This window comes from Nanorana parkeri, unplaced genomic scaffold (genome assembly GCF_000935625.1).
Source record: "Nanorana parkeri isolate BGI_ZX_2015 unplaced genomic scaffold, ASM93562v1 scaffold931, whole genome shotgun sequence".
Taxonomy (NCBI): Eukaryota; Metazoa; Chordata; class Amphibia; order Anura; family Dicroglossidae; genus Nanorana; species Nanorana parkeri.
Genome location: NW_017307199.1, coordinates 582,566 through 596,340, shown reverse-complemented (window position 1 = coordinate 596,340; position 13,775 = coordinate 582,566). Strand labels below are relative to the sequence as shown.

The 13,775-nt window shown below is 44.1% G+C and overlaps 2 protein-coding genes across 2 annotated transcripts in view; one reads left to right on the top strand and one right to left on the bottom strand.

The window, feature by feature from the left end:
• Positions 1-11,249, bottom strand: part of LOC108795091 (transmembrane protein 17A-like) — a 63,971-nt gene extending 52,722 nt beyond the window's left edge. The window contains exons 1-3 of the mRNA XM_018566276.1: positions 11,162-11,249; positions 6,208-6,234; positions 2,536-2,639 (exon numbers count right to left, since the gene is read on the bottom strand). Coding sequence (XP_018421778.1) covers positions 2,536-2,639; positions 6,208-6,234; positions 11,162-11,249 — 219 coding nt within the window. The remainder of the gene's footprint in view (positions 1-2,535; positions 2,640-6,207; positions 6,235-11,161) is intronic.
• A 597-nt stretch (positions 11,250-11,846) lies between these two features.
• Positions 11,847-13,775, top strand: part of LOC108795092 — a 183,799-nt gene continuing 181,870 nt past the window's right edge. Inside the window, exon 1 of the mRNA XM_018566279.1 lies at positions 11,847-11,931. The gene's annotated coding sequence lies outside the window, so the exon portion shown is untranslated. The remainder of the gene's footprint in view (positions 11,932-13,775) is intronic.

Genomic DNA, 13,775 nt, shown 5'->3' with positions numbered 1-13,775 from the left:
CCTCTATAAACTACATTTTGAAGGGATTCAAAGGAAGTTAGTATGGCTGCTTCAGTTGCTGTACATGCGTTTCCAGCTTGGGGGACCAGCCAGTCATGGACCACCACTAACTGGGATGCCAAATAGTACATTTGAAAATTAGGAAATGCCAGGCCCACCATGGTGCGAGGGAGCTGCAGTACCTCCAGGGCCCCCCTAGGAGTGTGACCCCCCCCACAGGAACCCCGTGCAAATTGAGTCAATTTGACGGAAGTAGCTTTTTGGGACATAGCAAGGGGGTTGTTCTGCAGCCTGGGGGGATTGTGCTGCCTTCCCCTTCATGCCCAGCTTGGACAGTGGAGCAGATTTCCCCTGGGAAGCCCCCTTACTTGAGGATTGAGGAGTCCCCGTCCTCATCGTGGAGCCCGAGGAGGTGCGGAGGGCCGCATGTCCAGCGCCATCTTGCCACTGGAACCGGGCCAATTTTTCGGCCGCGGAGACGTCCCTTTGGTCCCCGATTTTCCCCATCGTAGCTGCCAGGATCCTGAGGGAGAGCGGAAGGTGCCCGGGTGCCGACCGAGTCGCTGGAACCGTCAGGATAGGGTAAGGAAGAGAGTGGGACCGGAGCTGCTGTGATCAGCGTCCGTCCATGCATGCCGCTTGGCCACGCCCCAAATCTGGAGGGTTTAATGTCACTTAAAGGCATGGGAACATCTTATTAAAAATTAATTTAGTCAAGATGAAGATACTGCATATCGTACTGTATATCCTTAGACATACTCCTGTTTGGATTTCACTGTTTTTCCAAACAGCTTGATTCCTCCCGGATTTCCTTTTTTTGGGGACCCTCTAGTCCTAAATTCTGTTTATCCCTTTTGCAGCTACCCTGGCACCATGGTGGCTTGGCATGCCCTGATTTTTATCTTTACTTCCTAGCAGCTTTGCCATGCTCACAATTGACTGAAACTGGACAAATTTAATGCTGCTGTGGTTGTGAAGGCAGCTTGCTTGGGCTCATATGAAGCTCTTGTGCATCTTCATTATAGGGGCAACTCTGCACCTTACAGCCACTGTGCGGGCTACAATCAAAGCCTGGGTAGTTGTGCACAAGAGATCGGGGGCCCCTCTTCCACATATTCTCCTCATGTACCCTTTGTGAAATCCTACTTTACAAAATTTTTACACCATACCAGACCCGGTGTTGTGGGCCTCGCATGGTGTGAAGACTTTGAGTCATAGTGGGAGAACATGGCCTCCTGCTGTTTGACAATTTAAAATGCAAGTTACACCTACCCAATGCCTATTTTTTTTTTAGGTAGTTGCAATTACGGCACACTCATGCTCAGTTTGGTCCTACACCTTTGGCTCTGGTGCCTTCTGGGATGGAGTACTTCTTATGGGATGAGACCCTGCTCAAGCCCTTGTCCTCCATTTATAGAACCCTCCACCCTAATATTCATGATGGACTGGACACTCTTGGGCCAGATAGCTGTTAGATGCTCCAAGTCTTGATTTGGGGGACTGGGAAGATAGCCGTTAGATGCTCCAAGTCTTGATTTGGGGGACTGGGAAGATGTGTGGGATTATACGCTTTTATATATCTAGTTTCCGCTAGAGATAGACTTATCCAATTCAAATTGCTCCACAGAGTTTGAGTCTGACCCTGCAACCCCCACTTAGCATTTTGGAAGTCACTGGTTAACTCCATCTTACCCTTTTATAATGCTACTTACGAATCCAGAGGTCGTGCGCATAACATTTAGAAAGGTCTGGGATTTCTGGTTGTCCTGTCGCCTTACGTTGCTTATACCTTAAGCCTCCAGTGTTGTTAGTATTGTCGATGTCTCTTTTTTCTGCAACCGTCGCCTTCTGTTTCATGAGATGTTCCCTCTGGCACAGTGCCACACACACCTTCTCTTAAATAGTGTTCACTTTGGGCTGCACGATTACCAAATATCCTAGTTGCATTTGGGGTGTTTTGGGGATTGGGCAGGCTAACTTACTGCCTTTATGGTTTTTGTTTGCGTTTCATGGTTGTTATGCTCCATTTGTCCAAATTACTTGTATTTGGTTTTTTTTTAGCCGGGGATGTGCCCAATAGGGCCCCGTTTCATATGGTTATAAAAAAACACTAAAAATCAAGAAAATTTAAAAAAAAAAGAAACAGATCAAAGGCAGCAAGATCCTTGGAGACCAGCCTTTGTAATGCTGCATTAAAAATAGGAGTTGGTTAAGACAGTACAGAATTGGACTGCATCAGTAATGATTTAGGTGTGTCTTTCTTAGGAGGTGTACACTTATGCAGTTAGTGTTTTTTTTTTTACATTTGTGATCTTAATTGTTTATGGTTATGTTGTTTTGCAGAGATCTGCTTGCACTTTGATATTAATGAGTACATTTCTGTTAATCACCGTAAAAAAAATTAAATCCACTATGATTTAATCTATGACAAAATATAAAAATGTCCAAAGTGGAATAACACTTTTACATAGGCACTATAAAATGGACATCATATAGTGAAGAAAACCATGATGTACAAGGTAATTTAGTAATTACCTTTAATTGTAATGAAACAACATCACAGACCCACCAGAAGGGAAAATAAAAGCAGTTAAAGTACAGTGATGCTTGCAGCTGTAGACTGGAAACAATATCAACCTCTGTAACGAGAAAGAAAAGTCAATGAGCTGTAACATAAATAACACGCATAAAGTCTTACGTTAAAAATGATCTATAGTTTAGAACAAACGCTAAAACAGTGTTGTCCCAGGTTTCGAAGCTTTGAGGGCTGATACAATACAAATTAATGGATCTCTTAAAACTGACATCCAGAATAATTTGTTCTCTAAGCTTTCTCTGCTTTAAAGCAACCTTGCCAGTGTGTAAATAATAAAAAGAAAAAAAAAACAAACACAAAATAAAATCTAATTGGCAACTCTCTGCTGAAGAGGTATTAAACTCCTCTCTCTGGTGGCCCTTGCCTCCTACCTTCACTCCATTCCCTGAATATCTTGGAATAGCCTAGAACTCAATCCAACTGATAACCTGTGGCATGACTAAGTATGCTGTACACCAATGTAACCCTTCTAACGTGAAGAACCTGAATCAGTTTTGCCTTGAAAACTGGGCAAAAATTTCAGCAGACAGGTGTGCCAAGCTTATGGAGAGACATACCCCCAGAGACTTGCAGATATAATTGCAATAAAAATGGTGGCTGTACAAAGTATTGACTATTGGGAGGCAAATACTTATGCACACACAGGGTGCATTCACAGCAAAATCAGAAGGAAATGGCAATTCAATGGAGGGTCTGTTGACTTGCAATTGTACCTTTCAACTGCTTTCCGATCCTTTGCAATACGAACCTATGCTAAAGGAAGGGCACCAAAAAATGAATGGGGCTAGTTCACACCGGATCTGTTGCGCTGAAAAAAAAAAAAAAAAAAAAAAAAAGAAGAAGTAGTGCATGTTTTGTTTTTTCCCCCAGTGCAACATAATGGAATGGCGCAGTGGGAACTAACCCCATTCACACCCAGTAATATTTTGGTGCCCTTCCATTAGAATCTGTTGAAAGTATCGCAACGGATCCACTGTGAATGGGCCCTCAAGGTCTGGTTTTTTTTGGTGACTTTATTGTTTGTGTTGCCTAATAATAATTTTATTGCATCTCCAAAAGTGGTAGGCATGTTGTATGCATCACATGGTATAAATTTTAATTCCAGGTTGTAAAATAAAAAACAGGAAAAACACCTTTAGGTAGCAGTGTTCATCTGCAATGCCCCCAAAACAATATTTTTTAAAATATTTTGGCTTACCAGTCCTTAGCTGAATGGGCTGCATTAGTTTTCTTTTTGGTACTTGTTTAGAGTGCCATAGAGAAGCCTTTAGTTGTACTTTTTCAAATTTTCCATATTCTCGGGACATTCCCATGTCAGCACATCCGGGATTTACATTAGCAATAAACAAGGACAGAAGATAGGGTGATGCTACAGAAATATTTAATTTAGGCTGGGTTCACCCATGAGCGTATTTTTTCAGGTCGTTTTTTTGCACGTTTTTCCGTTAAGCGAAACGCGCGTTTCACTGGCGGTATGATTTTTTGGGTTTTTTTTATTTATTTTCTCTATTTAAAAAAATAAAAAATATTCACTTTCAAACTTCCTGCCGGCTCCGCCCCCTGCAAACGCGGCCGCTCGCAAGGGACGGAACCCGGAAGTCAGCAGCCGCCAGGACACAGCAGGGATTGCGGACAAGGTAAGACCTGTACGCTTATTCCCGAGTGTGGCTCGGGGTTACCGCTTTGTTAACCCCGATCCACACTCGGAAATACTAATGGAAACACGCCCCAAAGAAGCTCCTGTACTTTCTTGGGCGTAGGGCGTTTTTCATCGCGTTCCTACGCGCAGTATAACGCCCAGGTGGGAACCATGCCCATAGGCAATTATTGGTTTTCACATGTTGAGCGTTTTACAGCGCTTAGAAACGCACTGTAAAACGCCCAGGTGTGAACCAGGCCTTACTGTACACGATAAACCATGGAAGACCTAACCGATCCACCAAAGTGTGCCCCTGCAGAAGCAACCACATCCACTTTGTAATGAGATGAATGTAGACAAAAAGACCAACTCGCCACTCTACAGATAACTCTTTCCGTAACTCCTGAAAGAGAAGCCCAAGAAGTTGCTGCACCCCTCGTTGAATGTGTGGTAAAAATGTTCAGCAGGAGGTATCGTAGATCAAGAACATTCCAAAACGTTAAGTAGAATTGAACTCTCCTTTTTTTTGCGTATATCTACTGCTAGCAAGCAGTAGATATATGCAAAAAAAAAATAAAAAAACAAATTACTAAAAAGGCATGCTCCCGGCTGTAGATCTGAAGCTTCTCACACAGACACAGTTAATCAATCTCATGTGCTACAACATACATAAATTAACCTTACAAGCATTAAGGTTATTTTCCAACTTTTTATGAGGGCGTAAGTAGAGATATGGACGGAGGTAAGCCGGTGGATGTGGTATATCCCACACACCTTACAACCAACGCAAGACTTTTGTCTTGCAATGGTTATAAGGTACTTAAAAAACGTATGAACTGCCCATCTTGGACAGGCAGATCGTACTGGCGATCATCGCAAGCCCGCCCCCTTGAGGGGCAGGCTTCCGATGACTGCAATGCTGAATGGGCAGTGTGCGTTTGCACACACCGGCCCCTGCAGCATTTGTCTTACGAGCAGGCCACAAATCCGCCGACAATCGTATGATTCTCGGCGGGTTTTCGAGCCTGCTAGGGAGACAAAAGCCGTGCGACCGTACAGTAGAAACGGCCGCACGTCTTCCATACACCTGCCGATTATCGCACGATAATCGCCAGGTGTATGGGCACCTCAAGAGATACACAAACATAGCAACACAAACATAGCAACCCAGCTAACAAGCTCTCATCCTGGACTGGGAAAGTGCTGCACACTCTGCGTTGCCAGAGTAATCAGTAAAGACCCCACCACCTGTGAGGCAGACACACCCAGGCAGCTACAATCAATGGATCAACTCCACCTGTGAGCAAACTGAGGATTTAGGCCCCGTTCACATTGAGCGATTTATCGCGCGATTTTTGTAGCGATATCGCTCATATTTCCGCACTATATCGCTCTATGTATCTTCACCAATACAATTCAATGTAGCTGTTCACATCTCGTCGCTCAATATCGCTTGTAGCTCGTCGTTGGTAGCTTGTCGCTTCTACATGACCCTTTTTTAGAGCGATTTTGAGCGATATTGCTCCTGATTGCATACAGCCCAATAGGAAGATGTCGCTCAAAGTCGCGCGATTTGCATGTCGCTCAGTGTGAATGGGGTCTGAAAGAAAAAATAACTCCACCTGAAAAGGTTAGATGCTTGCTATCATACAGAGAGACAAGATTTAAAACACACACACACAACCACATATAGAGAGTAAAGTGTCAACTAAAATCTTTAATAGGTAATACATATCTTCCCAGCTCAGATGTCTTCAACCTCCTCTAGCAATTCCCATACCCTGGGACTTTGCATCTTCATGCTCCCATCTCTAAAACAGGCAAGTGAAAAGTAAGTGCAGTTCACTTAATCAGGGCTGAAAGTGCTCTACCCTGCCCCCACTCAGGTGAAAGCAATCATAGCATTCCAGCTTAGGAGCTCACAACCAGCTCAGACCAGGTAGGAAATCCTAGTTGCTACCAGCAACAGAACCTCCCCTTAGCCTTGCGGGACACCCTGCTAGTGTAATTACAAGTCCAACTTCTGCACATGTTAATGAGTGTATATTAACCAGCCCGTCTGCAGCACAATGCAAAGTATCAGCAGCAGAGCCTGTCAAAAAAATAATGCAGGCCCATGTTAAAATATTACACCAAGCTATTGTCTCTCTTACTATCTCCCTTGAACTAAAGTAGAGTGCACAAAACTGGAGCAATACCCCTCCAGTACTTCTGCCCACTCCCACGTTTTTTGGCAAAAAGAGTAGAGCTGCAGCGAACAATTATTTTCAAAATCGATTAGTTAGCCGATTATTGAGTTCGATTAAATCGGTTAAAAAATAAAATAAAATACATTTTAAAAAATGGCTCCAGGGATGGGACTACTAGTTTGTATTGAGATTGTAGTCCATCACAGGAGCAAGCTTGGAGCGGTCGAAGTAAATAAGAAAAAAAAAGTGTGATGTGCAATATAGTGAAATGAAAAGTGTAAAATTATATAGCAATGAATGCAGAATGGCACCGGCTATAGAGGACTACAAATCCCAGCAATAGTACATTATACAGCACAAAACAGAATACCACCAGCTACAGAGGAGTACAACAAATCCCAGCAATAAATATATTATACCGCGCAATGCAGAATACCACTAGCTATATAGGAATACAACAAATGCCAGCAATACATTATAGTTGGTGGTATTTTGCATTGCTGTATAATGTATTACTGGGTTTTGTAGTCCTCTATAGCTAGTGGTATTCGGCATTGCACCACTGTATAATTTATTATTACTGGGATTTGTAGTCCTCTATACAGCGCAATGCAGAATAACACCAGCTATAGAGGGATACAACAAATCTCAGCAATAGTACATTAAACATACAGTGTATAATGTACTATTGCTGGGATTTGTATTCCTATGTATAATATACAGCACAATGTACCATCAGCTATAGAGGAATACAAATCCCAGCAATACATTATAGAGCACCATGTAGGGGGGGGGGAGTGCAGGCTTGCCTGAGCAGTCTTCCAGCAACTTGCTTCTGAGATAGGGCCTGTCTATCGGCGATTGTCATTCCCCCACACCTGCTCCTCCTTACTTCTTCTCTCCGCATCCGTGCCGATCGTGGATGTGGGAGGGCGGTGAGCGTGAGGCGGTGCAGCGTGTGGATGCGGGCGGGTCTGGAAGCGGTGAGCGTGAGGTGGGGAGGAGGTGCGGCACGCAGCGTGTTTGGAGCCGTAAACAGGGCCAACTAACCAGAAGCCGATTAATCGATGATTGAAAAAGTTGACAACTTTTTCAATCATCGATTAGTTGTTGCAGCCCTATTAAAATGTACAGCAATTGTTACAAGACCTGGGTTTGTCTTGTTTGTACAGATAGGCAGCTGCCTATGGCCCAAAAAGCTTGATGCAAGTACAAAAAAAACCCCATCCTAGGCTGATAACTCTTTATAAATCTCTGCAACAAAACAGAGGTTGCCAAAGAGTGTGAAATTGGAGAAACAAACTCCTGCACCCCACAAATCTATTCCATGTAGGAAGGAGTAATTAGGTTGCTCAATTGTCTGGGGTTGCTGCTTTGCAGATTAAAAACCTGTCTGTGCTGCAGCCCTTGCCTCCAATCAGCCATGCACTGGTGGAAATAACACATACCAATCCTGTGTTAGCAAGAGGCACTGCAACCCCAGCAACCAACACCCAGAAGGAGGATCACCTCCCAGGAGTCCCTGCCACCGTGCCCTAATTAGGATAACCACAGAAAGGTTCATCCTAGAACAAGCCCAGGCATGCACCCTTCCAGGTCCACTGTCCCTGATTCACAGGGGAGCATACACTGGGAGACCCCTACATAGCAACCTTCTATGAAGAAAAAAAAAACACCAACCCAAAAGTTACAATGTTCCTGTTAGGCTGGAGGAAACACAAACTGAGGTGGTTAGGCGGCACCGCCACTTTTATTTTAATTGTGGATTATGTGTTCCCTGTTTTAGGTGGGTGGGTACTTTCTCCTGTGCTGCCCTGGAATGGGAGGAGAAAATGTGTCCAGTGGCCCCCAAGTGAATGGAGCTTGAGACCCCTGCCCTAGATGAAAACGAGCAGTTACCCCTTGCAGTGCGGGGGGAACCCTAATGCAAGGGTTAATATTTTCCCTGGGAGTTCTTCTTTAACACAAGAAATACCGTTAGATACACCTTTGTAAGTAGCCTTTCAAAAACATGTCAGCTTACCCAATTCTCTTAATACAAATTTTCCATCCCCAGGCAAAGTTTACAGCAGAACTCCAGCCAAAAACAACAAGATAAAAATCAATAGTCCAATAAAAGATAAAATAGAAAAGCAGCTTTTGTTGCATTCACTTTCAGTCCAGAGCCCTACCCCACAGTATTTGTATTCTACCACAATTTGATGTCCACCATCATTCAACCAAGTATTCTGACTATCCTGGACCTGCCCCAGCCTGTAACTAAACAGGGAAAACAAAAGAAGAAGCACAGTGATGAGCATTCTCTCCATCCCCTTACCTTCTCCTCCAATCAGCATGATTCTCAGTCAGAACTGATTGACATTTTCTGCTACTGCTTACTCCTATAATCAAGCCATGCTGCACAGGGGCTGCAAAAGGCAGCTACCAGGTCAAATTCCAGTACTTACACTTTAAAACATACATCCATTGATGTATTGATTAGATAGCTGCATTAACTTGGGTCTATTAGATTTGCCTAGAGTTCTGCTTTAAACCCCCATCTCCATTCACTGGGCTTTTTTCAAATAAAATACCTTGGCAAAGCTCTTTTTTTACTCACAGGTGGAAAAAAAAAAAAAGGACAGATTTAGTAAATAGGGCTTTGAATTTTTTACGACACCAGTGATTAACCACTTCCTGCCCGGCTGTTGTAATAAAATTAAATAATGCGGGTGGGTGTTTTAAAACGCCCTTTCCCCACGTTTCTGCTCACTGATACGCATGCGCAAAGAGTGGAAAAAACTGACTGATTAAACAGCTGGCGATGGCTGTTTAAAGGAGAACTATGAGGTGAATGAAACTCACACGTCAGCTCAATAGATCAGGAAGTGAGCGAACATATACCGTCGCTCGCTCACTTCTCGATCATCTCCCTGCAGAGAGCCGTGATTGTCACTCACAGCTCCCTGCAGAGATTCCCCCCTCCCCTGTCCGATCCTCCAGCGTTGATTGATGGAACTGAAGGGGGCAGGTACAGCTGGCTCTGCCTCTAGATAGGCAGAGCCTCACCAATCACTTGTATGTTGAGTGCAAGTCTGCTCCCCCCTCTGCCGCCTATACCGGGCTCCGCTGTCCCCCGTGCATCCCCAGGACGGGCACAACGGCTCAGGTCCTGCCGCTCATCTCCCCTCCGATCTCTAAATGTGGAAGTGAGGTGTATTAAATCACTTCCGCCTTCAGCTGTCATTTCTCCGGCTTCTGTAGCCATAGAAGAAGCTGGTGAGGCAGATCTCTGCTTCACCAGCTTCTTTGGGGTCCCTAGGCTACATTAGGGGACTTAGAGACCCCTAATGTCTCTATAAAGAGGACCTGTCACAATATATGTACTATCACATAGGGGGCTTCTTAGCTCCCTACGTGATAGCAATAAAGTTAAGTGTAAACTAAAAAATTAAAATCACATTGAAAAGAAAAAAAAATGTTTTAAAGACCCCCACATACATACAAGCATATGTCGGATAAACATATATGCAAAAACGACGATTGTGCCGCACATGTCACCATGAATGTCGGAGCGTGCGTAATAATTCTAGGGCCATCACTCACTGTTAACACTAAATTGATTGAAAAGCCTTTAACCACCTGCTGTCCGGCAGTTGTAATTAAACGGCCGGACAGCGGCTTCTTGAGAGCGGGTGGGCGTCTTTAGACGTCTCATCCCATCCCGTTCGTGCCCGCCGCTCGGTGGTGGGCACGAACGGGAAATCAGCTTTGTATGTAAGCAGCCAGCGATGGCTGTTTACATACAAGCGTTCAGGCGTCTGTAGAGACGCCCGATCGCTTGTAATTGCGTGCAGGTGTGCGCCCTCCGCTGCTGGCGATCCCGGGCTCCGCTGCTCCCGGTGTTAGCCCAGGACCAGCACAGCAGCTCTGTGGCCGGAGATCAAACAGAGCTCAGTACACGACCTCCGTTTGATCTCCCCCTCCTCTTCGGAATGCAGGCAGTGATGTGTATTACATCACTGCCTGCATTCAGTGTCACTCTCCGGTACAGAAACCGGAGAGAAGCTGGTGAAGCAGGTCTATGCTTCATCAGCTTCTCTGGGGGTCCCTAGGTGATATTAGGGGTCTTAAAGACCCTTGATGTACCATCAGGTATGATGATGGAATGGAGTGCAGGGAAGGAGAGGACGGGTATGATGGTGGAATTCATTTCACTTTGAGTATAAATATATTTGTACACTAGCCATTTTTTATTTATTATTTTAATGGATGCATATACTGCAGCTTTCTTCATCCGAACACTAAGATTTACTCACGTAGTTATAATGATTGGAGACCCTCTCATTCAGGAATTAGTCCGAAAAGGACCTGTTAAAAGACACGGGGAAAATGTATCCAAACTAGGACAGAATCTACAGCACATACCCTGTTTCCCCGAAAATAAGACCTACCCCGAAAAAAAGACCTAGTGTGTTTTTTTGAGCCCCAAAAAATATAAGACAGTGTCTTATTTTCGGGGAAACACGGTAGGTAACCAGGTTCTCTCTTCAGTTTGTTCAGTTAAGGTTTAAAAATAAGAATATTGAAATAGTTGCCATGAGCAACTGCTCCAGATTCAGTCAACTCCAGTTTTGATAAGTTCCCCCTCTAGTTTTTCATTCGGAATGACAATACGCTCTGCAGCACTGAAAGAAATCAATTACACAGAGCAACGATCAACTCCCCGTTCCTCACCATACACCTCTGACAGATGACCCTTATCTGACACGGTCCTCCTCACATCCATTAATATATTGCGTGTCGCGGAATTCAGCTGACGCCTAACCGGGCCGGGGAGCGCCATCCAGAACGACGGAACATATAGATCCATACACGCATCACCATGGAAATCGACGCGGTAGCCATGCGCACGCACGGCTTTCCATTTAGCAGGGAAGTGACGTTTAAAGTAAAAAAAAGAGGGCGGTACTTGCTTTCAAGTTTACTAAATGCGTTTTAACGCGCTGTAGGTGAATGTAAGCAAAGACAAAAAAGGGGCGCAAAATAAAACAGGTATTAAGAGCTAGGACGCATAATATTTGGCTGGAAATGAAACTAGCAGTCGCAATTCATCAGTCACGTGATTAAAGAAAGTGATGGATGGTGTAGATCAGAAGGAGTTCTGTCGAAAACTCCAATTCCGCGAGCTCTCTAAGCCGTTACTTCCGGTTAACTTGCTAGTAAGAGGTTACTTACTTACTTAGGCTGTACTGCGCGTGCGCAACTCGAGGCATCTGCCTAGTGCTCATCATTTCCCAAAGCTCTTCACTGCGACTGCATGGCTTCAGAAGCCTTCTCGAGTTCTCCAATTCTCTTCACTGCGCCTGCGGGGGAGGACGCAGAACAAAGGTGCTGTTGGAACGCACTACCCGGAAAATGCGGTTGAAACGCACAACCCGGAAAAGAATTACATTTGCAGGAAGTACTGGTTGCGCTCCTTTCTTGGGAGAGTATACAGTGGAGACGCGAGGGAAGTTGCTGGAGGTAAATAAATAGAATTATGAAAATGTTGTTTGTAAGTTCATGTTCTCCATTTCAAATGAGCTATCGTCTGTCCTCTAGTGAACATATGGTTTTAAAAGAGATAGCAGGTAATCTTTATTTAGTTTATGGGTTGGAGAAACAAACTGTAACCAGTGTGCTCCGGGTGAGGGGGAATAGAACCAAGACAAGCAGAAGTACTAACTTCTTAAAGCGACCATGTTGCATAAAATGTCCCTGCCCCCAAATGCGTGTCTGCAGAAAAAGATTGTAAATAATTCAAGTCTTGCTGCCCACATCACTAAACACTACTCTGTTCAAGTACAATCGTCCCCTGGTAGTGGTGGGCAAACTCTGGCCCTCCAGCTGTGGTGGAACTACAAATCCCATGTGATATTGCAAGATTCTCACAGTCCCTACTCTCACGCATGATGGAATTTGTAGTTTCACCTACAGCTGGAGGGCAGGAATTTGCCTACTCCTGCACTATACTAATGTTGAGGTTGCAGGGGACACAGATGATTGGCACTTCCAACTAGTTGGTTTCTCATCCGAGTTTAGGGGATGAATAATCTTCAGCAGAGTGGTATTGGGTGGTGTGAGCAGCAGGTTTAGTAAATATTTCCATTCATCTTTTGCAGTCACACCTTTTTGCTCAGTTTCATTTGTCTGATGGTGAGACTATAATTTTGCTGCATGGCCAATATTTTCCTTTTTCACAAACATGTAAAATCTGCTTTTCATTATTTTTTGATCTTAAAATGTTATTTGTTTTCTGAAAGCATTGGACCGTTTGGACAAATAGATGGTAGAAGCAATTTTGTAGGGCTGCAGCTAACTATTATTTTCATAATTGATTAGTTAGCCGATTATTAAGTTCGATTAATCGGATAAAAAAAAAAAAAAGGCTCCAGTGATGGACTACTAGATTGTATTTAGATTGATAATTCAGTGAGGAAAAAAAAGGTAAAAAAAATAATGGAAATTAAAGAAAAATAAAAGTTATAAAAAAAGTAAAAAATAATAAAATATATAAAAATAAAAAAAAAGTGACAAAGTAAAAAAAATAAAATAAAACCAACTCCACTGCCCCTGCCATCTGCATACAAATAAACACACGCATAGGAAATTGTGTGTGTGTGTGTTGAGTCCTGCTGCCATTTCACTGTGTGCCATATTGTGGTACCTGGGCAGCAGAACTCTCACACACACAATGTGCATTAAAGGGTAAGTTCACTTTCCCAGATAATACGGGAAAATGGAATTACCCGATCAAATCTGGCCCGGTCTCTTCTACCCGCCCCCCACCACCTGCCAGCTATACTTAACTTTCTGCAAACAGTCCTTACCCTCCGCCAGTACAGGTGTCCTTACACCTTATTGTCCAGCGCATTCCAGCCCTATGCATTTTGAATTTTGCTCGCAAATTGCAAGCACTCATTGATCAGCGTGGTCGGGTGATTGGCCGGGAAGCCAGCTCCTTGCTGATTGGCCGCCAATCAGCATCGAGCCATCTTCCCAGCCAATCAGGCCATTACTCTCCGCCAGGTTTCCTTGATTGGCTATCAAGCTGGCTCGATGATGATTGGCCGGGAAACCGGCTTCCCAGCCATTCACAATCAAGCCGGCTAAACAACATGGAGTTGGCTTTCCTGGCAGTCAGGAAGCCGGGTAGCATCTCATTACCTGCTGCCCGGCTTCCTGATTGCCCGGGAAGCCTGCTCCATGCCAACGGAAGCACCGATACTCAGTGAGTACTGAAAGCAAAATATTGGTACTCGTACTCGATACCCAAAAACTGGTATTGGTGCATCCCTAGTTTTAAACTTTTAAAACTTTTTTTTTTTTT